Source organism: Megascapheus bottae, chromosome 25 (assembly GCF_031878675.1).
Source record: "Megascapheus bottae isolate mThoBot1 chromosome 25, mThoBot2.hap1, whole genome shotgun sequence".
Taxonomy (NCBI): Eukaryota; Metazoa; Chordata; class Mammalia; order Rodentia; family Geomyidae; genus Megascapheus; species Megascapheus bottae.
This window is the reverse complement of record NC_143533.1, coordinates 9,170,400-9,198,000: the sequence shown is the minus strand read 5'-3', so window position 1 is coordinate 9,198,000 and position 27,601 is coordinate 9,170,400. Positions and strand designations below refer to the sequence as shown.

Below are 27,601 nucleotides of genomic sequence, written 5' to 3'. Positions count from 1 at the left end.
TGGCATTCTACCACTTAGCCACTTTAGCCATAGCGCCACTTGTGGCTTTTTGTTGGTTAGATGGAGATAATAGCATCTCAAATTTACCTGCCTTGGCTGGCTTCAAACTACGCTTGTCAGATCTCAGCCCCTGAGTAGATTACAGTCCAGGCCCAGCAGTGCCTGGCCCATTCCTTTGTCTTTCCATGAACTTTAGTAACATTTGCAAACTCTTATTAGGCTGTACTTGGGGATGAGCACAGAGCTGAGTCAATCTGGCACAGTCTGGCAGTGATCGGGAGGGGACAATGTAATAGGGAAAGGCCAGGCATAATGACTCCAGCACAGCCATGGCTGTCCCAGAATGGGACCTCACGCGTGGGAAGAGCTGCAATCAAGGAGGCAGGCACAGAGGAAGTTTCCTGTCTGGGCTTTGTGCGGGTGGCAGAGAACTTTTTGGAAACGGACTCACGGAATTCCCTTTGCTTTAGATAATGTGATATCTCTCCTTCTGGACAAGGATGGGCCTGTAGGGATGAAAGTCTTGCTCAGCTCCACCCTTCCAGTCTCCTTAACCCTTCTTTCCCCTGTAGCTTGGTCAAGGTGGGAAAGGCCTGTGCTGCGCACACCTGGGGTTATTACGGTAGTCTCCGCCCGCGGCTCTAGCGCCCTCGTGTGTCGACATCCGGAACTGCAGGAGGGCCTGCGGGCTCCGCCCTCCCCGCCCAGCTGGGGAGGCTCAGTCTGGAACGTTGAACCCTTGGGCTCCTGGCCCCTGTCCTTGGGCCAATTCTTGGACCATGCTTTTATAATTTTCTGAGGGTTTTTTTTCTCTAAATCGCTTTCCTTTCTGGTAAAAGAGTCTTCTCTAGAGTTGTTGTGCCTCTGTGGATTGCGGGGGCCTGGGACCCAGAACCTTTGTAGAGAGTCAGACATGCATGGCCCTCTAACTTTGCACTGCTTGCTGTGTGTGGCTAAGCAATGCATTAACCTCTCTGAGCTTCATTTGCCTCCTCGGGAAATTGGAGCTTTGATTACATCTAGTGTTTATCCCCCTAGGTTGTCAAAATGTCTGGACAGGAGAATGGTGCTACTGGTGCAAGAAGACAAATACCACCATCATGACCACTAAGGGCTGGGGACTGCTGCACGCCTTCTGATTTAACTCAGTAAGAAAGTGTCACCCATAGGGCCGGGAATGTGTCTCAGCAGTAGACTGCTTGCCTAGTAGTACTTTTTTTCCCCCAAGTCCTGGGTCTTGAACTCAGGGCCTGAGCACTACCTCTGGGCTTTCTCAAGGCTAGAGCTCTACCACTTGAGTCACAGCATCACTTGTGTCTTTTTTCTATGTATGTAGTAGCAAGGAATGGAATCTCGGGTCCTCGTACATGCTCCTCAAGCACTCTACCACTACGCCAAACTCCCGGCCCCCAAGAGTGAGTGCTTGCCTAGCATGCATGAAGCCCTGGGTTCAATTCCTCAGCACCACCATACACAGAAAAAGCCAGAAATGGTGCTATGGCTCAAGTGATAGAGGGCCAGCCTGGACTAAAAGAAGCACAGGGACGGTGCCCAGGCCCTGAGTTCAAGCCCCAGGACTGGCAGAAAAAAAAAGAGTGAGGGCCAGAATCACCCAGAAAATTTGGGTTTACAATGCTAGGTGTGGAAGTTGAGTGGGGGGAGGTCTATGAGTGTAGGGGTGCCAACGGGCTTGAAATGTTGTCTAATAGATGTGGCCTGTGTAGCTCATTACTGTAATCTTAACTAAGCAAAAGCTGAGATGTGAGGATTGAGGTTTGAAGACAGCAAGGCAGACAAAGCCAAGAGATTCTCATCTCATATTAGCCCCAAAAAAGCTTTTTCCTTAAGGCTAGTGCTCTGCCATTTGAGCCACAGCACCACCTCTGGGTTTTCTATGTATGTGGTACCAAGGGATCGAGTCCGTGCGTGCCAGGCAAACACTCTACCACTAGGACAAACTCGTGGCCCTAAAGCAATAGCAATAGCTCAGGATCCTGAATTCAAGCTCTAGCACATCTCTGTGTGGATGTGTGTATTGGTCCTGGGGCTTGAACTCAGGACCCGGGCATTTCCCTGAGCTTCTTTTACTCAGGGCTAGCACTCTACCACTTTGAGCCACAGCTCCACTTCCAGCTTTTTTTTTTTTGGTGATTAATTGGAGATAAGAGTCTAATAGACTTTCTTGCCTGGGCTGGCTTTGAAACCATGATTTTCAGATCTTAGTCTTCTTGAGGAGCTAGGACTGCAGGTGTGGGGCACTGGTGCCTGGCTAGTCGTCTGGGCAGTGTCCTTGGGTTTTCTCAAGGTTGAGCCTCAGCACCACTTCGGGTTTTTTTCTGTGTATGTGGTACCGAGGAATCGAACCCGGGGCTTCATGCATGCTAGACAAGCACTGTACCACTCGGCCACGCTCCCGGCCAGGTGTATCACTATGGTCCTTGTTAGACAACTCCTAGTGGAATATCTAAAGCGTGTTCAACGAGGGTTTCTGGAGTTGGCCGCAATCCTGGTCTTGATGGCGTGTTCCCTGAGGAGGTGCCGGTGAAGACGTTCTTCTCAGGAACTGGTGCTGGGGATGCGGAGCAGATGCGACGTGGGGAGGGACAGAGGGACAACGGCTAGGCAAATTACCGCTGATTCCGATCTGGAGGGCCGGCCTCTGGACACGCCCACTCACCGATACGACCACGCCCCCGGCCCCGCCCATGCCACGCCCACCCACGGGCCAGGCCCGCCCCCTCGTCCCTCCGCAGACCCGGCCACGCCCACTGTTCCGTCCCTAGTCAGGCGAGACCTTACCCGGATGCCCCGCCACGATACAGTCGTGGCCTCGCCCCTAGGCTCCTCCCCTCCACCGGCCTGGCGCCGCCTCTTGACTACTCCCCTCCCGAGGCGGGACCGTCCTCTGATGCCCCGCCTATCAGCAAGCGTGGCTCCGCCCCTCGGCTCATTTCCTCTCCGCAGGCCCCGCCCCTGCCCCGCCCCTCGGTGGGCGTGGCCCAGCCCTGGTGCCCCGCCCCGAGGTCTGGAACTCAGCACCTGCGCGCTGTTCACGCAGCTCCAGGATGGAGGAGGACGAGGTGTGGGATACCCACGGCCGTGAGTCCGGGGCGCCAGGGCTGGGGGACCCCTCTCACGATCGAGTAAGGCGGCTAGCTGAGGTTGATGGTCTGTTTGGTCACCTCCAAGCTAGTGGGAGTCGGGGGCGTCCCCAGGCCGGAGCAGGGGGCCGGGCAGAGACGTTGTCTACAAATAATGATCATCAGGACTCTCATCGGGGCTGGCTTTGGTGCCAGGCCTTAGGAGGGCAGGACGTCATTTTTCCTGTCAGCAGTCGCCGTACCTCTAGTCATCTCCATTTTGCACATAAGAAAATTGGGGTGCAGGAGGTTAAGTGGTGGAAGCGTGGCCGGAGTGTCGGGGCTGCATGGGGTGGAGACGCAGGAGGAGAAGCCTGTGGCCAGCCCTGGGTGGTTTGCTGGCTTCCACAGACCACTTGCTCAGAGTGTTATACAGGTGCCAGGCCAAGGTGGGCACCCAGGCTGCTTGTTGGGGGTGAGCTAGCCTGGGGGAGTTTTGGGTGCCCTGTCTGCGAGCTGAGAGTAAAAGATTGTGAGTCCTTAATCATGCAGTCTAGTCTGTGTGTGTGAGACAGAGTGTGTGTGAGCATTGAAGCTTGAACTCTGGTCCTTTGCTCTTGTTTGGTTTCGTGTCTAATTGAGATCCGCACTTTACCACTGGAGCTACACCTCCAGTTATGTTTGTTTGTTTGTTTTTGCTGATTCATTAGACATGAGTCTCACAGACTTTCCTGCCCCGGCTAGTTTTCAACTGCAATCCTCAGATCTCAGCCTCCTGAGTAGCCAGGATTACAGATGTGAGCACTCGTGCCTGGCTCTAGGCTGCGTCTTGACGGGTGATCCCAGCTATACTCCTCTCTTTCTGGCACAGCTCCTTGGGCGTCCAGCATACTGAAGCAAACCTTATCTGTTCAGCTGAGGGCTATTGAGCCCCGCCGTTAAGGTTCTAATTATTAGGGTCAGTGTCCACACCTGCAATCCCAGCTACTGAGACGGTGAAAACGGCAAGATCCTGGGTTGGGGCTAATTCCCAGGCAAAAAGCTAATGATATCCTCTCAGGAAAATAAGTAAAAGTAAAAAGGGCTAGAGGTGTGCTATGGTAGAGTACCTGCCTAACAAACCAAGCTTGGCCCTGCATTCAAACCCTGTACATTTGAAAGAAGCAAAGAGATTCTAAATATTTCAAAGCGTAGACAAGATTAGCGGAGGGAGACTCCACATTCAAAGTCTGAGTAGTATTTGAGTGCTGGCGGCTCATGCTTAGCTTATTCAGGAGGCAGAGAACTGAAGATCATAATTTGAAGCCAATCTGGGCTAGAAAGGCTGTGATTAACCACCAGAAAATCCAAAGTGCAACCATGACTCAAAATGGTAGAACATTAGCCTTGGGCACAAAAATTCAGCGACAGCACTCAGGCTCTTAGCTCAAGCCCCACAACTGACCAAACAGCAACATCAACAAAATTTGAGTATCCTTGGAACATTCTGTGTGGGAGGAGCTTATGAGCAGAGGCTCCAGCAGGCTAAAAGGCTCAGAGGCTAACGGATGTAGTGTGCATTTGCTATAACTAAATTGGGATGCATGGGTGAGGTGGATGGAAGAGACAGGGGGTGTGTGTGTGTGTGTGTGTGTGTGTGTGTGTGTGTGTGTGTGTGTGTGTGTGTGTGTGTGTGTGTGTGTGTGTGTGTGTGTGTGTGTGTGTGTGTGTGTGTGTGTGTGTGTGTGTGTGTGTGTGTGTGTGTGTGTGTGTGTGTGTGTGTGTGTGTGTGTGTGTGTGTGTGTGTGTGTGTGTGTGTGTGTGTGTGTGTGTGTGTGTGTGTGTGTGTGTGTGTGTGTGTGTGTGTGTGTGTGTGTGTGTGTGTGTGTGTGTGTGTGTGTGTGTGTGTGTGTGTGTGTGTTTTGAACTTTGCTCCTCAGCTCTCAGCCTCTTGAATAGCTAAGATTTCAGGTGTGAGGGAGGCACCAGCTCCTGGCTGATCAGGAGCTGTCTTTATCTTCACCTGATCTCTGGCTGGCTGCGTACAGGATTTGCTTGCTTTTCCCTGTGGAGACTTTGCCCATTTCCCCGGGCTTCAGCAGAGAGAGGGTGTGCAGGCTGACAGGGCCCTGTATACATTCCTTCCTGCACCAACTCTGATTTTCCTGCTGAGAAGATCCCTGGTGAGGGAGCTGGGGCTATCCCAGCATGGTGCCACTGCACAGTGGCATGCCGGGCTGGAACCCAGCCAAAGCGCCAGCTCTTCCCCAACTGAATTTGCTTTTTCAGGCCTGAAAACCATAGGACCTAGCATTTCCTGTGGTTGCTTTGGAGGATGAAAGGGGCTCTTTTAGAGCCTGTTGGGTTATTCGTCCTTTCCTTTTTCCTTCCCTTCATTTTCCCTCCCTCCCTCCCCTCCCTTCCTTCCTTCCTTTTTTTTTTTTTTTTGCCAGTCCTGGCCTTGAGCTCAGGGCCTGAGCACTGTCCTTGGACTTTCTCAAGGTTAGAGCTCTACCACTTGAGCCTCAGCACCACTTCCGGCTTTTTTCTATGTATGTGGTACCGAGGAATCGAACCCGGGTCTTCATGCATGCTAGGCAAGCACTTTAACTAGTAGGCCAAACTCCTGGCCCCTGTCATGCATTTTTGTTTCAGCTTGTCCTGCTAGTTTTTGCCTCCTGAGTAGCTAGAATTACAAATGTGAGCTACTATGCCTAACCTCCTCCCTTCCTTCCTCCTCCCTCCTCTTCCTTCCTCCTCCTTCCTCCTCCCCCTCTTCTTTTGTCTGTTGTAGGGCTTGAACTCAGAGCTTGGGTGCTCTCCCTGAGCTCTTTTACTCAAAGACCAGTGTTCTAACCCATTAAGCCACAGCCCCACTTGGGATTTTTGATGCCTAATTGGAGATAAGAGTCTCATGAACTCTCCTGCCCCGGCTGCCATTGAATCACAATTCTCAAATCTCTGCTTCCTGAGTAGCTAGGATTACAGGCATGCGCCATGAGCACCCTGCCCACTACTCAGACTTTGAAAGGGAGGTGCCCCTTCTCTTGATCCTGTGCCCCCCTTTGAAATATTAGAATAATTAGAAGATGGAATCCTTCTTTTAGACAACTCTAACACAGGGAAGTTGACGTCTGCATTTTGCAGATGAAGAAACTGAGGCACCAGATAATCAAGTACCATAAGGCACATAGCCAGGAGTTGTAGCCTGGACCACGAGATTGTGTGGGCCAGCAGCTCTGAGGTCATCTCCGTTAGGTCCCAGACAGCTCCACAGGCTCTGGTACAGCTGGCAGGCAGCGTGGGATTTCTCTGGAAAAACTCACACTGCCTGGCAGGCTTGTCATTGTGATGCATCCTTATCACACTGGCCACCTGTCCCTGGTACAAAATGGGGCTGGGCTGTGATAAAAACCACAAGATTACCTTCCCCCTCCCCCAGGGACTGGCCAGGCCAGTCAATAAGTGTCCTCTACTACCAGGGTTTCTGGACCCTTCTTGGGGAAGAGAGGCATCTATGAGCCTGGAGACAGATACACACACACACACACACAGTGTTGAGGCTCTCACAGCTGGGAGCTGTGGCATGTGAGGACTAGCAGGGGTGACACACACACACACACACACACACACACACACACACACACACACACACACACACACACACACACACACACACACACACACACACACACACACACACACACACACACACACACACACACACACACACACACACACACACACACACACACACACACACACACACAGTGTTGAGGCTCTCACAGCTGGGAGCTGTGGCATGTGAGGACTAGCAGGGGTGGCCAGGGCTGAGGTTTAGCCAGGGGTAGCAGTTGGGGATGACGGAGGTGGGGGGCTTTGGGTGAGACCTTATCACCCGGCCTGGGGCCTTCTGCTGCCTGACCCCAGCCCAGGGCTGCCTGGAGGCGTGGCTCAGCAGGAGCAGCTCTGAGGCTTTCTACCCCGAGGAGTGAAGATGTGGGGCCATGGGGAAGACAAAGCACAGAGGTGACAAGGTTAGGATTGGGGTGAGGAGAGAGGAAGTTGGGGGAGGAGGAGCTGGGAGACTAACAGTGATCTGGAAGAGGAATTCCATACATTTCTGGAAGAGCAGATTTTTCTTTCCCCTCTTCTAGTCCTGGGGCTCCATCTCAGGGCCTGGGCACTGTCTCTGAGCTTCGTTTGCTCAAGGTTTTTCTGTGTAGTACTGAGGACTTAAACCCAGGGCGCCATGCATGTTAGGCAAGCACTCTCCCACTAGGCCACGCTCCTAGCTCAGAAGAGCAGCTACTAAAGACAGGGGGTCCTCTTCTCACTGTACCCCTTCCTCTTCTCTCTCCTCCCTTTCTCTCCCCCCCCCACCCAGTGCTTCCCCTGGAGAGGCAGCTGCACCAGGCCGCCGGCCAGAACCATGTTGAGAGGATGAAGGAGCTGCTGGAGAAGAAGGTTAATGTCAGGGCCAGAAACCATGTGGATAAAGGGCCCTCACACCCCCTCCCCCTTCCCTGGGATTGTCATTGAGGTCTTGAACACCTTGAGTAGTTGGGGTCTGGTCCAAGGTCAGGGTCAAGATTCCAACCCATAGCTGGGCACTGGTGGTTCATGCCTGTAATCCTAGCTACTCAAGAGTTTGAGATCTGAGGATCATGGTTCAAAGCCAGCCCAGGCAGAAAAAGTCCATGAGAGTCTTATCTCCAGTTAACCACTAGAAAACCAGAAGTGGTGCTGTGGCTCAAGTAGTAGAGTGCTAGCCTTGAGCCGAAGAGCTCGGGAACAGTGCTCAGGCCCAGAGTTCAAGCCCCATGAACAACAACAAAAAAAAAACAGGGCCAGGAGTTTTGCCTAGTGGTAGAGTGCTTGCCTAACATGCACGGAGACCCAGGTTTGATTCCTCGGTACCAATACATAGAAAAAACCAGAAATGGTGTTGTGGCTCAAATGATGGAGCTCTAGCTTTGAGAATAAAAAAAAAAAAACCCAAGGACAGCACACTCAGGCCCTGAGTTCAAGCTCCAGACTGGCAAAAAAAAAAAAAAAAAGAAAGATTCCAACCCAGGTTTGGCCATTCCAAAGCTCAAACTCAGAACCACTCTGGTCTATCTGATAGGACAAAGAGTAGAAACAAGAGGGCAGTAGGCCAAAGGTCAGCAGTCAGAGAGTGGACACTAGCCAGGAGCTGGTGGCGTGGCCTGTAATCCTAGCTACTCAGGAAGCAGAGAGCTGAGGACCAAGGTTCAAAGCTAGTCTGGGCAGGAAACTCTTATCTCCAGTTAAATACCAAAAAGTGGGAAGTGGAGCTGTGGCTCAAGTAGTAGAGTGCTAGCCTTGAGCCAAAGAGCTCCAGGAGGGCACCCAGGCTCTGAGTTCAAGCCCCAGGTTTGGGGGGCAAAAAAAAAAAAGATCTCAACCTCCTGACTAGTTAGGATTGCACTAGTCCCCAGAGCATTTGAGATGTTTATTTTTATTGCTTTATTTTCTTGCCAGGGTAATGTATAGAGGGGTTACAGTTACATTCATCAGGTAAGCAGGTACATTACTTTTCACACATGGATACCCCTTCTCGTGCTTTTGTCCCCATTTCCCTCTTCCCACCCCCAAGATTTCTGGGGGAGTGGCAGCCTTGGGGCCTGGGCACTGTCCTTGAGCTTTCTCAAGGCTTATGCTTTACTACGTGAGCCATAGCACTACTTCTAGCCTTTTCCTAGGAATCAAATCTAGGGCTTTGTGCATGTTAGGCAATTATTCTACTGCTAGGCCACACTCCTGCTCTGCCCTCCCCACCCATCCCCATTTTTTTTGTTGTTGTTGCTGTTCTTGTGGCTTGAACTCAGGGTCTCAGGTTCTCTCCCAGAGTTTTAAACTCCAGCCTAAGTACTCTTCCAATTGAGCCACAGCTTCACTTCCAGCTTTTTGCTGGTTAATTAGAGATAAAAATCTTACCAACTTCCTGCGGGAATGGCTTTGAACTTGATCCTCCGATCTCCGCCTCTGGAGTAGCTACAATTGCAGGCATGAGCCGCTGGCACCTGGCCTATGAGGGATGGTTGAGATGCTGGGAAGGGCAGAACCATGCAGAGTCTTGTAGGCCCAGGGGCCAGGTATTTGTGTCAGGATTACTAAGAAGCCATCCAGGCAGATGGACAGGTGGGTGACACTGGATCTTACTGTGTTTTGGCTGCTGCCTGGCTAGGAAGAAGGGGCCTGATCCCCAGCCAGCTGGACCCCAGAGCCAACAAGGGGCCTGCCAGCCTGCAGACCGGCTGTCGTGGTGGGAAGGGTGTGGGAGGCAGGCCAAGCAGCCAGGTGGCAATCACAAACTGCCTCTCCCCAGCAGGTGGGCCGAGTGGCCCTGCACTGGGCGGCAGGCACCGGGCACGAGCAGGCTGTGCAGCTGCTCCTGGAGCACGAGGCTGCTGTGGAAGATGAGGACTCCGTAAGCACGTCTGTGTGTCTGTCCTTGCAGGGGAGGGGCATCCAGGATTTCTCCTGGATACTGGTGGCTCACGCCTGTCATCCTAGCTACTCAGGAGGCTGAGATCTGAGGATCGTGGTTCAAAGCCAACCCGGGCATGAAAGTCTATGAGACTCTTTTTGTTAATTTAAGTTTTCATATTTTACCAGTCCTGGGGCTTGAGCTCAGTGACTGAGTTCCTTGGGCTTTCTCAAGGTTAGAGCTCTACTATTTGAGCCACAGCTCTACTATTTGAGCCGAGGAATTGAACCTGGGCCTTTGTGCATGCTAGGCAAGCACTCTACCACTAGGCCTGTGAGACTCTTATCTCCACTTAATCACCAGAACACTGGAAGTGGCACAGTGGCTCAAGTGGTAGAGCACTTGAGTGGAAAAAGCTAAGGGACAGCACCCAGGCCCGGAATTCAAGCTCCAGGAACAGCACACATGTATACAAAAGTGTTTACAATAGTATGTCAGCCTCTGTTTCTGATCTTGTGGTTAATTGGAGATGAGAATCTCAGGGACTTTAGTGTCCAGGCTGGCTTTGAACTGTGATCCTCAGATCCCAGCCTCCTGAGTAGCTAGGATTACAGGCATGAGCCACTGGAACCCCACTTCTGTTTCTGATCATTACATTCTTAAAGTTTGGGGCCCCTAGGCTGGCCATGGTCCAGCAGCTCAGCCACGCCCCCTCACACTCCTCCCCTCCCTGGCCTTTCTCCCAGTTTGGAATGAATGCGCTTCTCCTGTCCGCCTGGTTTGGCCACTTGCGGGTCCTGCAGGTCCTGGTCAACGCAGGGGCCAAGATCCGCTGTGAGAACAAGGTAGGCCTCAGCTTGGCAGCCAGGTACCAGGGGCTGTGCCCGCCTCTGCCCTGACCCCCTCACCTGCCCCAGCTTCTCCAGAACCTTCTAGAAACCCACGATGAGCTGAGCTGAGTCCTGGAAACCATCTATCTGGCTGCCTCCCTGGGTCTGGGAAAGGGGGGTGAGGAGGATGGGGGATGGAGCAGGGCACAGGGTGGGGATAGGGGGTACCCCCGTCCAGTGGGGACAGTCCTGAGCCTTCCGGCCAGTGGCTTCCTTACAAAGTGAGCTCCAGGAACACCCCAAAATGTAGTTAGGAAGACCAGGAATGTGAATGAAGAGGGGTGGCACCTCCTGCCTCCTCGGTGCTCTGTGTGGTAAAGTGAGCCTCAGTTTACCCATCCCAGAGCCAGCAGTGAGAGAAGTGAGGGCAGCGCTGGGGGTCTTGTTCTTGGCTTGGGAGCTGACCCCTGCGGGTCCCTGGTGTGTGTGTGTTTGTGTTTACAGGGAGGAGGCCCAGAAAGTCCTGATGCCTGGATGTATTATTTATGGTTGCCTTTTAAGGGGATTAGTGAAAAGGCCAACATTTAGGAAAGGCCACCATTTCTAGACCGAATCCCCCCGAGCAGGCATTTTCAGACTTGGTGCTGGGAGAAAATTCAGGGGACCAGTAAATTTGGATTTTTTTTTTTTTTTTTTTTTTTGCCCGTCCTGGGCTTGAGCTCAGGGCCTGAGCACTGTCCTTGGACTTTCTCAAGGCTAGAGCTCTACCACTTGAGCCTCAGCACCACTTCCAGCTTTTTTCTATGTATGTGGTACCGAGGAATCGAACCCGGGTTTTCAAGCATGCTAGGCAAGCACTTTAACCACTAGGCCAAACTCCCGGCCCCAAATTTGGATTTTTTAAAACATTTATTTTTATTAATTTCTACTTGAAATTTTGCTCCTTCCTTCCTTCATTCCTTCCCAGGGCTAGAACTCAGAGCCAAGATGCTGTCCCTAAGTTTTTTTGGCTGAAGGCTAGCACTCTATCACTTAAACCACAGCTCTACTTCTGGTGTTCTGGTGGTTCGTTGGAGCTAAAAGTCTCACAGACTTTGTTGCTGGGGTTGGAATTGAACTGTAATCCTCAGATCTCAGCCTCCTGAGTAGCTAAAATTATAAGGTGTGAGCTATGGGGTCTAACAAAAATTTGCATTTCTTTTAATGCTAAATATTAGAAATATGGTTTGTGTCAGCTATTTTTTCCCCACATTTGGCTCACGCCTATAATCCTCGATACTCAGGAGGCTGAGATTTGAGGATCATGGTTCAAAGCCAGCCTGGGCAGATGTTGCTTCCAATTAACCAGCAAAAAGCTGAGAGTGGAGCTGTAACTCAAATGGTAGAGCACCAGATTTGAATTAAAAAGCTCAAGGGCAGTACCCAGGCCCTAAGTCCAAGCCCTAGGACTGGTGCTTGCACATGTATATGCTCACACACACACACACACACACACACGCGTACACAATAACCACTGCCAAAAGGTCATGAAGACTCTGTCAGTCCAGTTTTGTGCCCCTCCCCTCAATACAGACAAACAAAAGGAAAAGAGAACAGAAACATCAACAAAGAAAAAAAAAATCTCTTGGGCCGGGTGGTAGAGTGCTTGAGCCTCAGCACCACTTCCAGCTTTTTCTATGTATGTGGTACCAAGGAATCGAACCCGGGTCTTCGTGCATGCTAGGCAAGCACTTTAACCACTAGGCCAAATTCCCGGCCATAATGTGCATTTTCTTTATGGTCAGGGATGATGAGAATTTTCTCATGTGTCCTTGCCATCCTTACCTCTTCTGAAAAGTCTCTCCTTAGCTCCATTTAGTGATTTGTTAGTGCCGGGAGAGGTTACTTTCTTGAGCTCCTTGTATATATTGGATATCAGGCCTTTGTCAGAATTGCTGGAAATGATCTTCTCCCAGGCTGTCTTTTTAGTTTAGTAACTATGTCTTTTGCTGTGCACAACCTTTTTTTTTGGGGGGGGGGAGTCAAAGGTGAGTCTTGAACTCAGGGCCTGGGTGCAGTCACTGAGCTGTTTTACTCAAGGCTAGTGCTCCACCAATTTGAGCCACAGCACCCCTTTCAGTTTTCTGGCGGTTCATTGCAGATAAGAGTCTCACACTTTCCTGCCTGGCTGGCTTCGTTCCCCGATCCTCAGCTCTCAGCCTCCTGAGAAGGATCACAGGTGTGGGCCACCGCTGCCTGGCTGTGCAGAAACTTTACACCGTGATGAAATCCCATTTGTCAAGGCTCTCTCTCCTTTCTGCTGTATCTCTGGGACTCTTCAAATAGTTTCTGCCTATGCCTAGAGTTCTAGTGTTTCTCCTCTTGCAGTGATTTCCAAGTTTCAGGTCTGCCATTGAGGTTTTTGATCCACTCCGAGTTGACAATCAGGGGGGCCAGGTTTTATGATCCTGATTCGTGCAAATGCTCTCAGTGCGAGGGGGAGAGGCAGGGATGGGAGCTGATGGGTGCACACCTGGCCTTTGGCCTCTGGCGTCCCGGCTTCTTGGTCATGCGCAGTGTGGTTCCTGGGGGAGCTGTGCCTGGGATCTGGCAGTGGCTGAGCCAGCCTCCCATCACAGAGCACAGGGCCCACCCTGGGTGTTTCTAGGATGGCCTGACTCTACTGCACTGCGCAGCCCAGAAAGGACATGTGCCGGTGCTGGCGTTCATAATGGAGGACCTGGAGGATGTAGCCCTGGACCAAGCAGACAAGGTGAGAGCGCCACAGACACACGCATTCCTTCCAGTAGCTGGGCTCCTGGACTTAAAACCAAGAGCATAGCACCAGTAGTCTTGGAGAATCTCTGTCTTTCTTTTGTGCCAGTTCTGGGACTTGAACTCAGGGCTTGGATGCTGATCCCTTAGCTTTTTTGTGCTCTACCACCTTCAGCCACAGCTCTGTGCCTTTTTCTTTTTTTTTTGCTGGTTATTTGGAGATGAGGGTTTCAAGGACTTTCCTATCTGAGCTGGCTTCACACTGTGATCCTCAGATCTCAGCCTCCCGAGTAGCTGGGATTACAGAGGTGAGCACTAGTGCCCCCTGCTGGAAGCATCTTTTACTCGCTGGGCAGACTAGATCCTGCCTGGAGAGTCCTTGGAGGGAGCGCTGGAGCAGGTGGCAGGACGCAAAGCCGAATACGGCCAGTTGCCTCTGAGTGGCACTGATCAGAGAAGGAAGCCTTGGAGCCTGGTATGTCAGGGGCTCATGTCTGCCGTCTCTACTGCTCAGGAAGCTGAGATCTGAGGATTGTGGTTCAAAGCTAGCTTAGGCAAGACAAGTCTGTGAGACTCATCTCCCATTCATCACCAAAAGGCCAGAAGTAGAGCTGTGGCTCAAGTGGTAGAGCATCAACTTTGAATGAAAAAAGCCCAGGGACAGTGCCTAGGTCCTGAGTTCAAGCCCCAGTACTGCCCCCCCCCCCAAAAAAAAAAAAGAAAGAAAAGAGGGCATTGCCTTCTGCTCCCTGGAGGAGGTGGCCCTTGGTGATTTGGGGTGAAGTAGGAAAGAGGACCCATTGGGGACCTCAGAGGTGGAAAGGGCCCTGCATATGCGGGTTCGGGTAGACTGGGGTCTTGGCCAGAAAGCCAGAGAGAGCTGAGGACCCCACGAGGGATCTCACCTCCAGCCTTCAGAATCTCCCAGGTTCAACTGGCAACAGGGAGGTCAGGGAAGGGGGATCCCCAACAAGGAGACTGTTGTTGTGGGGTGCGGGCTGGGTTGTCCAGGCAGGTGTGTGTGGTGAGGACTTCTACAGAGAATATCTGGGGTGTAGTTGGAGGCAGAGGCCGGGAGGACGGGGCGAGGAGGCTCACTGACTCTCCCGGCCAGCTGGGAAGGACGGCGTTTCACAGAGCTGCCGAGCATGGACAGCTGGATGCACTGGACTTCCTCGTGGGCTCTGGCTGTGACCACAGTGCCAAAGATAAGGTATGATGATGGAGAGGTTCTCAGGCCCCAGAAGTCCCTGCCCTTTCCACCAGGGGTCCCTCAGGGGCAAAACCTGGGGGGTTGAGACCCAGAAGGATGATCAAGGCCCACCTCCGGCCCCGCCCCTGCCACCTGGGCCCTATGGCACCCTCACTCTCCTTCTTTTGTGTCCATACAGTGGATGCAACCACCAAGCCCCTGGGCATGTGGTCGTGGCCAAGTGGAGAGAGCGGAACAGAGCTACCGAGGAGGGACTTAAAGTTTATTTCATATAAGCTGGGTACTGGATGCTCATACCTGTAATTCTCACTACTCAAGAGGCTGAGATCGGAGGATTAGGGGTTTGAAGCCAGGCTAAGTAGACAAATCTGAGAGACTCTTTATCTGCAGTTAACCAGCAAAAAGCCAGAAATGGATCTGTGGTTCCGGTGGGAGAGTGCTAGCTCTGAGTGGTAAGGGAGATTGCAAAGCCCTGGGTTCAAGCCTTATACACACAACTATTAGTAGAATATTCTGGTGATCATAGGGAAATGTTGATATTTTATCTCTAGCATTCCGCGATGACAATAACTGAGCCGGGCATATGGATCCAGTGGTAAAGTGCCTTCCAGGTATGTACCAGGCCCTCAGTTAAAACCCTGGTACCACCAAAACAAGAAAGAGTAACCAGATGCTAGTGGTTTGTGCCTATAATCCTAGCTATGCAGGAGGCTGAGATCTAAGGATCGCAGTTTCAAGCTAGCCTGGGCAGGAAAGTTTGGGAGACACTTAGCTCCAGTGAACTCCTCAGAAAAAGCCAGAAGTAGCCATTGGCTCAAGGGGTAGAAGGCTAGCCTTGAGCACAAAGAGGCTCAGGGATAGCACTCAGGCCCTGAGTTCAAGCCCAAGGACTAGAAAAAAAAAGAGAGAAGAAAAACAGGGAAAAACAACTCCTTTCCCTTTTCTCTGATGTTCAGTAAATATTATTTTGAATGACTGAAGGCGCGTTACACAATTTTAACACCTGAGCCACAGCACCACTTCTGGTTTTTATCTGATCTTTAATTGGAGGTAAGTGCCTCATGGACTTTTCTGCCCAGGCTGACGTTAGACCACGGTCCTGAGATCTCAGCCTCCTGAGTAGCTAGGATTACAGGCGTGAGCCACCATGCACAGGGGCCTGCCTTTTTTTTTTTTTTCTTTTGCCAGTCCTGGGCTTGAGCTCAGGGCCTGAACACTGTCCTTGGACTTTCTCAAGGCTAGTACTCTACCATTTGAGCCTCTGCACCACTTCTGGCTTTTTCCTATGTATGTGGTACCAAGGAATCGAACCCAGGTCTTTGTGCATGGAAGTCAAGCACTCTACCACTAGAACAAACTCCCACCCCTCCCTTTTTTTTTGTCAGTCCTGGGACTTGAACTCTAGACCTAGGCACTGTCTCAGAGCTCTTCAGCTCAGGCTAGCACCCTACCCCTTGAGCACCTCTTCTGTTTTGTTGGTGTTTGTTTGTTTTTTGCCAGTCCTGGGCTTGGGTTCAGGGCCTGAGCACTCTCCTTGGGTTTTCTCAAGGCTAGGCTAGGCTAGGCTAGGCTAGGCCTCTACCATTCGAGCCACAGCACCACTTCTGGCTTTTTTCTAAGTATGTGGTATGGAGGAATCGAACCCAGATGGTTGTGCATGCTAGACAACCACTAGACCAAACTCCTGGCCCCTTTTGGTGGTTAATTGGAGGTAAGAGTCTCACGGACTTTAGGCCTGGGCTGGCTTTGATCTCAGCCTCCTGAGTAGCTGGGACTACAGGTATAAGCCACCGTGCCCTGAGTTGTTTTTATTTTATTTATTTATTTATTTATTTTGCCAGTCCTGGGCGTGGGCTTAGGGTCTGAGCACTGTCCTTGGGTTTTTCTCAAGGCTAGAGCTCTACCACTTGAGTCACAGCACCACTTCCGGCTATCTTTCCCCCCTATGTATGTGGTACCAAGGCATCAAACTCAGGTCTTCATGCATGCTAGGCAAGCACTCTGCCACTAGGCCAAACTCCCAGCCTGTTGTTTTTATTGTTATTTATTTACTTATTTTTTGGTCAAGCCTGGACCTGAACTCAGGGCCTGGTGTTCTTACTTGGCTTGCTTGCTCACAGCTGGCACTTGACCACTGAGCTAGCCCTGAGGAACAATGAGAGTCTGGAAATCGAGGGAAGGAGAAACTGAGGCTTGAGTCTGTACAGCCCTCATGGCCTGGACCTGACATTCCATCCCTGAGCCTCAGCTGCTGTATCTGAGAGAGAGAGAGAGAGAGAGAGAGAGAGAGAGAGAGAGAGAGAGAGAGAGAGAGAGAGAGAGAGAGAGAGAGAGAGAGAGAGAGGGAGGGAGAGAGAGGGGCTGTGTGTCTGAGTGTGTAGATCCCAGCTGAGTCCCATGAGACTGTGATTCCGGGGCTCCCGTGCCCGGCCCTCAGGTACTGTTGTCCCACAGGAGGGGAACACAGCCCTTCACCTGGCTGCTGGTCACGGTCACGTGGCTGTCCTGCAGTGGCTCGTGGATATCGGGCTGGACCTGGAAGAGCAGAACGTGGTACGTTATGGGAAACTCCTGCCCCCTGGAAGCCACTGGGGTGCAGGTTGGGGTCCCAGGCTGTGGCTGGGATGCTCAGGGCAGGCTCTGTGGAGGAGGTGGCACAGAGTGAGGAGAAGATGCAGAGATGGGGGAGGGGACTGTGGTGTCCCGACGTCACCCAGGGAGGACAGTGGCTCAGGCCCGAGGCCACTGGTCCCCAGCTCCTGGAATGGCCCTCCCACCTCTTCCCCCCTGTTTCAGGAAGGCCTCACCGCCCTGCACTCAGCCGCCGAAGGAATCCACGCTGACTGTGTGCAGATTCTCCTCCGGGCCGGGAGCAACGCGAACGCCCTCACCCAGGTGCCCGGGCCCTGGGTGGTCAGACTCTAAGCCCACGGGCATAGCTGTGGCAATTCCTGAACACCGAGGCAGCCATACCCATGTTCTTGTCTTGATCCATACCCCCGCCCCCAAGCTCACCTCTGAGTCCTGCTTCCCAGCCAGAATCTCTGTTAAGCTGGGCGCTAGTGGCTTCCGCCTGGAATCCTAGCTTCCCAGGAGGCCGAGATCTGGAGGATTGACGTTTGAGGCCCGCCCAGGCGGAACAGGCCACACGAATTCCACCTCCAAGATAAGCAAAAAGCAGGTGCTGGAGTTGTGGCTCAAGTGGTAGAGTGCCCGTTGAGCAAGCAAGCTGAGCATGCTCAAGGCGCTGGAGTTCAAAACCTGTTACTCGCCCTGCCCCCACCCCTGGTGTTTGCTCACCTCAGCCTGGCACTGAAACAGCTGGTGTCCAGCTCACCCAGCTGACTGCGTCCCTGGGGGCCACCTGTGACCAAGCCTTCCACTCTGTCGCATGGGCTCTTGCTCAGACATGGAGACTTCAACTGCAGCTGGCTGGCATGTGCCCTGTGGCCTTTGCCTGTGGTACTTGGCCAGTCTGATTTGTTCTCCTCTTTGAAACTGTCTTCTCAAAGTTATCTGTGTGTCATTGCCAGCCCAGGAATTTGGTATGTTTTAGTTTATATGCCAGAGCTTTATGACATGAGTGACAAACAGACTAAGACCACAATATCCCCCCCCCCGCCCTTCACCCTTCAGTCGTGAGATTTGAACTCAGGGTCTTGGCACTGTCTCTGAGCTTATTTTGCTCAAAGACTGGGTGGGAATGTGGTTTAGTGGTAGAATGCTTGGCTAGCATGCATGAAGTCCTGGGTTCGATTCCCCAGTCCCATACAAACAGAAAAAGCCAGAATGACACTGTGACTCACAAACCCGAGGACTGGCAAAAATAAAACAAAAAACCTCACGGACTTTCCTGCACAGGCTGGCTTTGAATCTCAGTCCTCAAGTCTCAGCCTCCTGAGTAGCTGGGATTAGATGTGTGAGTCACCAGTGTCAGGCCACGATGATCTCTTTTTAAGTCAGCAGGTCTGGGCAAATCCCCTGAATTCTCAGAAGGAATACGTCTCCCACCGTGTCCCCAGGAAATGTTCTGATGGCACTCACAGCTGTTTCCTTCTAGAAAAAGCTGAGCAGCCTTCACTACGCGGCCCTCGGTGGCTCTGAGGATGTGACCAGGGCTCTCATCCATGCAGGGGGCTGCCCTAACGTGGCTGATCATGTAAGTTTGGGGCCTGGGTTGAGGGCTCTGAACTGGGGAGAAATGATACCTTTGGATCTTTGCATTGGGGTGGGGCCAAGACCTGAGACGCTGGCAGCACGGAGGACTCACCACAGTGTTGTGGCTGGACCAGGCACTCTACCACATGAGCCACAGCTCCATTTCTGGCTTTTTGTTGGTTGCTTGGAGATAAGCGTCTCTTGGATTTGTTTGCTTGGGCTGGCTTTGAACCTGTGTCCTCAGACGTACACCTCTGAGAAGCTGGCATTCCGGGTGTGAGCCACAAGCACCCAGCTTTGGTAATAGTGGGCATGGATCACCAGCAGGACTCTCGCTGGCTCAGTGTCCGTGTGTCATCTGAGGGAGTCCTGTGGCACGACTTGGACTTTGTCAGTAGGTTAAGGGCCACAGGGGACCCCGGGGACTGGTGTTTCCAGCCCCAAAAGAGGCCTGGGAAGTTGAATGTGGAAGGAGCTCTGTCTTCTGGCCCTGACTGGCTTTAGGAGGACACCAGTCGCAGTCAGGAACCTGCCTAGGTTCTGGATTAGAAAAACATCCAGTGAGATGTAGAGTCCGCCTGCTTCGCAAAGAGGCCAGTGCGCATGCGTATCCTCTTCTGCGCGCGAAAGTGCCAGCGCGCACGCGCGCCTCGGGGAGCCCTTTCTGGGTTTAAATGCCCTCCGGATGTGGGCAGCCCGGAGGTGCTCCTGCCGGCGGGACCCGGCCAGGCGAGCACCGGAGGACGAGACACGGCCTGCCCCAGGTCCCGCAGTGAGCACCTGGCCAGGGGAGCCCGCGCTGACGCCCCTGCTCCCCCCTCCGCAGCGGGGCGCCTCACCCCTGCACCTGGCCACCAGCCGCAACTTCCCCGCCCTGGTGCAGCTGCTCATCGCCGCCCGCAGTGACCTGGATGCCGTGGACAGCGTGAGCCTGCTTGTCCAGACCCGAGGGACTCCCCACTCAGCGGGGGCTCAGGAGCCCGAGATCTGAGGATCGGGGTTCAAAGCCAGCCCAGGCAGGAAAGCAGGAAAGTCAGGCATGAGCCACGGCGCCTGGGATACTGTGCAAGAAAACAGCCCTTAATCCTAGAGTTCCTGTGCGCGTGTGTGTGTGTTGGCGCTGGAATTTGAACTCAGTACCTGGGCACTTTCCCTTAGCTTGTTCATTCAAGGATGGCATTGAACCACTTCCTGTGATCCTCAGATCTCAGCCTCCTGAGGAGTTAGAATGACAGGCGGGGGCCCCTGGCTCCCCCAAGTCTGTGAGCTGCTCACCTGTCCTCTCCTGCAGAGGCAGCAGACGCCCCTCCACCTGGCTGCTGAGCACGCCTGCCAGGACATAGCCGAGATGCTCCTGGTTGCTGGAGTGGACCTGCACCTGAGAGATAAGGTAGCTCCCCCACAGCCGCCTCCCAGGCCTCCCTCCTCACCAGAGACCCTGCGTGCAAGAACTCCCGTGTTGTCAGGCACTGGTGACTCAAGGCCTGTAATCGTAGCCACTCAGGAAGCTGAGATCTGAGGATCGTGGTTCAGAGCCAGCCCAGGCAGGGAAGTCTGTGAGACGCTTATCTCCAGTGACCCACCAGAAAAGCAGAAGTGGAGCTGTGCTTCAAAGTGGTAGAATGCTAGCCTTGAGCACATAAAGCTCAAGAACAGCACCCAGGCTGAGTTCAAGTCCCAGGATTGGCACACATACCAGGAACATCCCCCCGGAACTCTAATGTATTAGAAGTCCTAAAGAAACACAGAAGCCGTGGTTTCTGGGTTAGTACTGTTTTATTTCCCACACGCTCTGGTCCTATAGCCAGAAAACCCTTCTACTCCCCAGCCTGGTATGTGGACAGGGCTTTCTCTGGGCATGGGCAGAAGGGTTTGTGGTTGCCCTGAAGGCTCTGTAGACATTTTCCTTCTGCCTTTTCCCTGCAGCAAGGAAAAACAGCCCTGGCAGTGGCTGCCCGCAGCAACCACGTGAGCTTGGTAGACATGATCATAAAGGCCGATCGTTTCTACAGATGGGAGAAGGTATGGAGACCCCGTCGCCACTGGTCCCCTCCATCTTGGGGATGGGATGGAGCTAGCTTTGAGTCCCGGCCCTGAGAACCCCACTTGTGTACCACCAGACTTGTGTGTGACGATGTAGAGACGATTGAGTTCCACTAGCACTGCACAAGGCTGGCTCAGGTTCACACTGGCTTAGGCCTGCTGCGGTCACTGCTCCCGCTCCTGCCTGAGGGATGCATGTGTGGCAAAATGGGGACAAGTTGGTTCCATCCCACTCCCAGCTTCCAGGGACAGCTGCCTTGGGGCTCTGTGCTTGAGCAGCTTCCAGAGCTCAGGAAGTATGTGGGGATCGATTGGTGATGTCTGCTATGGATTTGGGGAGGAGAAAGAGGGAGACTGTCAAGGGATGTTTTTTGGTTTTGGCATGCTCGGGAGTGTTTCTGTCTTTTTTCACTCTTCTCTTCTCTCTCTTTCTCTCTTTCTTTCTTTTTGAGACAAGGTATTTCAGCCTTTCTGAGTGCTGGGATTACAGGCATATGCCACCATGCCTGACTTAAGGTGTCTTTATACACAGAATATTTTGCACTTAGCATTCAAAAATTTATTTTTTTGGTGGTCTTGGGGCTTGAACTCAGACCCACTGGGGCTCATTTGCTTGAGATTAGAGCTCTACCACTTTGAGCCCACAGAGTCACTTCTGGTTTTCTGGTGGTTAATTAGAGATCAGAATCTCAGCCTGGCTTTGAACTTCGATCCTCAGATCTCAGCCTCCCGAGTAGCTAGGATTATAGGTGTGAGCCTTTGGTGCCTGGCTCAAAAATTGGTAGTTTCCTTGTTCTTTCTTTCCTTTTTTTTTTTTTTTTTTGCTAATGTAGGGGTTTGACTGAGGGCCTTGTACTCTTTCTTGGCTTGCTTGATCATGGCTGGTGCTCTACCACTTGAACCATACTTCCATCCCAGCTTTTTTCTGTGGGTCATGGGGCTTGAACTCACCCTGGGTGCTGTCCTTGAGCTCTTTATCCCAAGGCTACTGCCCTACCCTTGAGCCAAGCCCCACTTCTGTTTTCTAGAGATTAATTGCAGATAAGGTCCTTTTGAGCCTGGGCTGGCTTTGAACCTTGATCCTCAGATCTCAGCCTCCTGAGCAGCTAGGATTACAGGTGTGAGCCCTGCACGCATCCCACCCGGCCCATCCCAGCTTTTAGCTGGCTGTCTGAAGATGGAATCTTAGACTTTCCTATCCAGGCTGACCTTGAACTGCAGTTCTCTAGATTTCAGCCTCCTGAGCAGTAGAATTACAGGTCTGAGCCACTGTTGCCCCTTACCTTTGACCTTTGTAACAGAGTTCCATATCCATTCCTGTAGGGGAGCTTAGGCTTGCGCGGGCTTTGTTTATGCCTTTGTTACCCCTCATGATCTCACTTGCTTTGTCTACAAGCACCTTTACAGTCTCCCCCTTCTCTGCTTGCTGGGATTCAGCAAGCCTGGTATTCAGCCTGTCTGGTATTGGCTACTATGTCTCAGTCTTTCTGACCCATGCTAGAAGACCACAGAGGGAGGCTGGCCATGTAGTTGTGCTGTCAGATACTTCCCTAGCACACATGAGGCCTCAGGTTTGATGCTAAGGTTTGATGCTAAGTGCAGCCCCAACAAAAACAGAGAAGTGGGAGAGAGGAGGGCTCTCCCACCATGAGAAATTTGGGAAGGCTTCCTGGAGGAGGCGGCACGGGAATGCTCTTGTCAGAATAGCAGTAGGTTGAGGGCCAGGGAGGTGAGTAACAGAGCCAGTGGGAGAACAGTGCCAGCAATTTGGGCTCCAGAGGCTGAGGCAAGGCTCAGAGTCAGAAGCCAAGCTGGCCAGATGCTCGTGGCGCATGCCTGAAATCCTTGCTACTCTGGAGACAAATATGAGGATCATGGTTCAAAGCCAGCCCAGGCAGTTAAGTTCGTGAGACTCTTATCTCCAACTAACCACCAGAAAACCAGAAGTCGTGCTGTGGCCCAAGTGGTAGAGTGGTAGCCTTGAGTAAAAGAAGCTCAGAGACAGCATCCAGATCCCGAGTTCGAGCCTCAGGGCCAGCCAAAAAAAAAAAACAAACCCAAAACACTATTCTCATTAAGTGGCAGGCTGACTCAGTTTCCCAAGCTGCCCCACTCTGCTGGGTGTGAAGGGGCTGCGGCTCTTAACACCCCTGTCAAACATCACGAGGACGGGCTGGTAGGGAACCCCTCCAGACGCTGTGCATGGTGGGATTTGTCCCCCCAGGACCACCTCTCCTGCAGGGACCCCAGCCAGCCCCGAGAGAAGAGTGTGACCTTCAAGCAGGACCACCGGCCCGGAACGCAGCCGTTCCGTGCTCTGCTCTGGAGCCTGGCCTCCAGCTGCTTGCGGCCCCAAGAGTGGAAGAGGCTGGCAGATTTCTGGGAGTTCACTGAGGCTCACGTCTCTGCCATTGAGCAACAGTGGACAGGTACACTGCCTTCCCACCCCCCAACCAGGACAACTCCCAGCCCAGACCCCGCCTCGCCCCTACTCCTCTCTGTGCTGCCTCAGTCCTCCGAGCTGTGAGCCCTCCCCTCAGTGGCCTGGAAAAGTCCCAGACACGCTCAGAATCACCCCAACTGTACCCACCCGCCACCCCTGCGACCAAAGCCATCTGCAATGGAAGCAGAAATAGAACTAGAGAGGGCTGGGAATGTGGCTTAGTGGTAGAATGCTTGCCTAGCATGCATGAAGCCCTGCGTTCAGTTCCTCAGTACCACATACACAGAGAAGCCAGAGGTGGCGCTGGGGCTCAAGTGGTAGAGTGCTAGTCTTGAGTAAAAGCAGCCCAGGGACAGTGCCCAGGTCTTGAGTTCAAGCCCCAGGACTGGCAAAAAAAAAAAAAAAAATAGAACCAGAGTAAAAAGCCAGGTGCTGGTGGCTCACACCTGTAATCCTAGGTACTCAGGAAGCTGAAATCTGGGGATCCTGGTTCTACCAGCCTGGCAGGAAAGTCCATGAGTCTTTGATCACCAATTAACCACCCAGAAGTGAAGCTGAGGTTCAAGTGGTAGAGTGCTAGCCTTGAACAAAAAGCTTAGGGACAGCACTGAGGCCCTGAGTTCAAGCCCCAGGATCAACACCAAGAAACACAGAGTTATATTCCAAACATGACCGTCTGTTAGAACCAATTGGGAAGCCTGAAGACTGCCCACTACCTGGCCACACCCAGGCTTCACCAGAGGGGGCAGCAGGCCTGCCGTGCTAGTAAGTTTCCAGTGTTTGCCTCCCAGGTTATTTCCCAGGAGCAGCTGGGGTGCTGGGGGTGGGGGATGAGCAAGGCCAGCTGCCTGCCGCTATGCTGTCTGCTCCTCTGTAACATCACAGCCATGAGCAGGCAGCCCCAGGGTATGCTCAGGATGGATGCCAGCCCCCTCCCAGCAGAGAATGTGTGAATACCCAGAAAAATGCCCAGCTCCACTCCTGGCTTTTTATTTACTTTTTGTCAGTCCTGGGGCTCGAACTCAAGGCCTGAGCACTGTCCTTGGGCTTTCTCAAGGCTAGTGCTCTACCACTTGAACCACAGCACCACTTCCAGCTTTTTCTTTGTATGTGGCATTGAGGAATCAAACCTGGGTCTTTGTACATGCTAGGCAAGCACTCTACCACTAGGCCAAACTCCCAGCCCTCCTGGTTTTTTAGTGGTTGTAAGAGTCTCATGGCTTTTCCTTCCCCGGGCTGGCTTTGAACCACAACCCCAGATCTCTTCCTGCCAGCTGGGCGTGCCCAGGGTGGCATGGACATAGGCTGCAGAGACGTGCCAGATTGGCTGTTGACTCGCTAATTGTCTGCAGGACCCAGGAGCTACCAGGAGCACGGACACCGCATGCTACTGATTTGGCTGCACGGCGTGGCCTTGGCAGGCGAGGACCCCAGCAAAGCCCTGTTTGAGGGCCTGGTGGCCGCGGGCCGAAGGGACCTGGCTGGTAAGAGCTCCCCCTGCTGGGCACCTGTGGGAGTGGCAGGGCCCTGTCACATGGCCCCGCCTTTCTCAGCAGCCTGGTCCTTGCTCTGCCACTGCCTCAAACCACCTCTTGGCTGGCCCAGTTTCCAGTCGGTGGTGGTGGTGGCAGCCCAGGTGAACCCTCTGACCTCTGAAGGCCCCCAAAGCCATCAAAACCAATCTTTCTTTCTTTATTTTCTAATTTGGAACAGCTAATATGGCATTATTTCTAGGATGAATTGTACCAGCCAGATATGCTAAACTTTGGGGTTTATCATAAAGTAGGTCAAAGACTGGTGTGAGACTGGCTCAGATAATCCTGAGAACCTTGAGGAGAGCAGGATGTGGGCCGATTCCTGACCTCGTGTTAAAGGCAAAGTGGGAGCCAGGCACTGGTGATTCACACCTATAATTCTAGCTACTCAGGAGGCCAAGATCTGGAGGATTAAGGTTCAAAGCCAGTCTAGGCAAGACTCATCTTCAGTTAACCAGCAAAAAGCTAGAAGTGGAGCTGTGGTTCAAAAAGGGACAAAGCCCAGGTCCTGAGTTCAAACCCCACTACTGGTGCATACATATACACACGCACACACGCACGCACACACTCACTCACTCACATATATTCTTAGACTTGTTTTCCCTCCCTGCATGTGTCTAGCAGGAAATTCAAAGCTCAAGTATCCCTGGCTGCCATAGCTCATCAGTGAGGCAGCCGGGCTCTTGTGTCTTGCAGAGAGCATCAGAAAGAAAGGAAATGCCCAGACAAGAGCCCCCAGGAACTGCACGGCCATGTGAACACGTGAGACCTTGGCGTGACGTCGCCTGATCAGGAGATGGCCACCAGTCCAGAGTGTCACCTGACTGGAGAACGACCATCAGCGAAGGGCTTTAGAAACGATCACTGTTAACAGATCTCAGACACTCAGGAAATGCTGCACCAGGCAAGACCAACAGGCAGATATGTGAAACCTTTTTCATAAGGATAGGCTCAGGGCCTGTTTACAGGTCGTGACAGCTTCCTTCCCTTATCTTGGGGTCTCAGGCTGCAGAGCCCCTGGGATGCAAAGATCACTTTACAGATACAACACTCAGGCCCGGAGGAGAAGCAGTTTGCTCAACTTAACGCCACTCATGGAGTGCTTGGGGTTAGATAGATGTCAAAGCCAGCAGAGCCTGTCAGGAAAGACTCTGTCCATCATTTTGTGTATGTGGTGGTTCTGGGGCTTGAACTCAGAGCCTAGGTGCTGTCCCTGAGGGGTTTGTTTTGTTTTTTGCTCAAGGCTGGTGCTTTACCACTTGAACCACAGTTCCACTGTTGGCTTTTTTTTTTTTTGCTAGTCAATGGGAGATAAAAGTCTCATGGACTTTCCTATCTGGGCTGGGTTTTGAACCATGATTCTCAGATCTCGGCCTTCTGAGTAGCTTGGATTGCAGGTATGAGCCAGCAGTTCCTGGGTTGTGGTTTTAAGGCTCTGAGTTCAGTCCGCAGCACTACCCATGACACACTCTCTCTCTCTCTCTCTCTCTCTCTCTCTCTCTCTCTCTCTCTCTCTCTCTCTCTCTCTCTCTCTCTCACTCTCACTCTCTCACTCTCACTCTCTCACTCTCTCACACACACACACTCCCTCACTCCTAAATTGTCCTAACATACACTCTGCAGTTCAGTTAATCATTTATCAATAGTGGCTCATCGGGTGTAACAGATATTACCAGGGAACACTAGTGGAGAGGGACCTATGGAAATTCTCATGCCTTCTGTGCAGACATCATTCTAAAGAACTAAAATCTATTTAAAAACACCCCTAAAGTTGGAAAAGGAAAAGGGCCCGACTACAGACACAGTACCGCACGCCTGTAGTCCCAGCTACTCAGGAAGCTGAGCCCAGGTGCTACGGTTTGAATCCACTCCAGTGTCTTCCAAGGTGCATGAGTGACAGGATTGGCCCCAGCTGAGGGCACTTTTTGGGGCGGTGGTGGAGGGCTCAGGGGGTGGGACCAGGAGAAGGAAGTTAGGCCCAGGGGCGTGGCCCTGAACAGGATTCTGGGACACCAGGGCTCTTTCTCACCCTGGTCACACTCCGCAAGCCCAGCGTGCTGCAGACCACAGACAGCTGAAGCGGGTAAGCCAAAAGATATCTCTTCTTTACAAAAAAAAATCTTATTAGCATATGTTTTATAAGGGGGGGGTTGTCATTGTGAAATATCTGTACATTGTATAATGTACCCTGGTCAAACTAGCCCTCTCCCCCTCCCGCTGCACCTCTCCCAAACAATAGCAGTGGTTGTGTTTCCAGCCTCTAGAATCTTACTCAACCTCCCTAGCAGCTCCTCGATCTGGGGCAACCCCTCACGTAAGGCTGCTTGACTGTCCTGTCCTTCCCTCCCTTTTTTTTTTTCCTTCGGTCGGTCGTGGGGCTTGAACTCTGGGCCTGGGAGCTGTTCCTGAGCTCTTCAACTCAAGACTACCACCCTACCCCCCGAGCCTCAGCCCCACTTCCAGTTTTCTAGTGGTTAATTGGAGATAAGAGTCTCAAGGTCTTTGGTGCCCAGGCTGGCTTTGAACCTGGAATCTCAGATCTCAGCCTACTGAATAGCTAGGATCACAGGAATGAGCCACTGTGCCTGGCATCCCCCCCCCCTCTTTTTAAAGCGTATTAATGGCACTCAGGGGTCTCTCCGTGGTTGTAGATATTCTCTATTTTTCTCACAATGCCCCTCAGCTGCTTTCTCTGCCCCACCCTCAACTTCCTAGGATCAAGGCTCACCGATTCCACAGGCTGACTTCACACAGTTGCAGTGTATTTAGAAATTATCCACCCTCTGCCTTTGTTTTTCCCTCTCTCCTTTCCCCCTCTGTTCTTTGTATGTATGTGTATATATATCTTTTAGATTTCACATGTACCTATGAGTGAAAACATTAGACTTTTTAAATTAAAAAATTTTAACTTACATTATTGGCTTTTTGAGCTTGGTTTATCCACCATGACCTTCTGCAGTTTCCTGTTTTTTCCCCCCTGTAAATGATGTGTTTTCGGATTCCTTAATGGCTGTATAATATTTCATGGTTTGTATGTACTAAAGCTTCTTTCTCCTTTCACCTGTAGGTTGAGCTGATTCCACTATCTTTCTGTGATTATCTTAGGCTGACA

General features: G+C 52.3%; 1 protein-coding gene across 1 annotated transcript; it reads left to right on the top strand.

Annotated features, from left to right (window-relative positions):
- Window positions 1-2,575: 2,575 nt before the first annotated feature.
- On the top strand, window positions 2,576-26,015 carry Ankdd1a (ankyrin repeat and death domain containing 1A). The gene is made up of 17 exons (XM_090318683.1): window positions 2,576-2,787; window positions 2,841-3,008; window positions 3,059-3,168; window positions 7,447-7,550; window positions 9,415-9,513; window positions 10,260-10,358; window positions 12,991-13,095; window positions 14,212-14,310; window positions 16,765-16,863; window positions 17,107-17,205; window positions 18,371-18,469; window positions 19,295-19,393; window positions 19,760-19,858; window positions 20,395-20,490; window positions 22,736-22,940; window positions 24,307-24,438; window positions 25,186-26,015. The coding sequence occupies exons 1-17, from the start codon at window positions 2,576-2,578 to the stop codon at window positions 25,245-25,247; spliced, it is 1,986 nt and encodes a 661-aa protein (XP_090174809.1). The 3' UTR covers window positions 25,248-26,015.
- The last annotated feature ends 1,586 nt before the right edge of the window (window positions 26,016-27,601 follow it).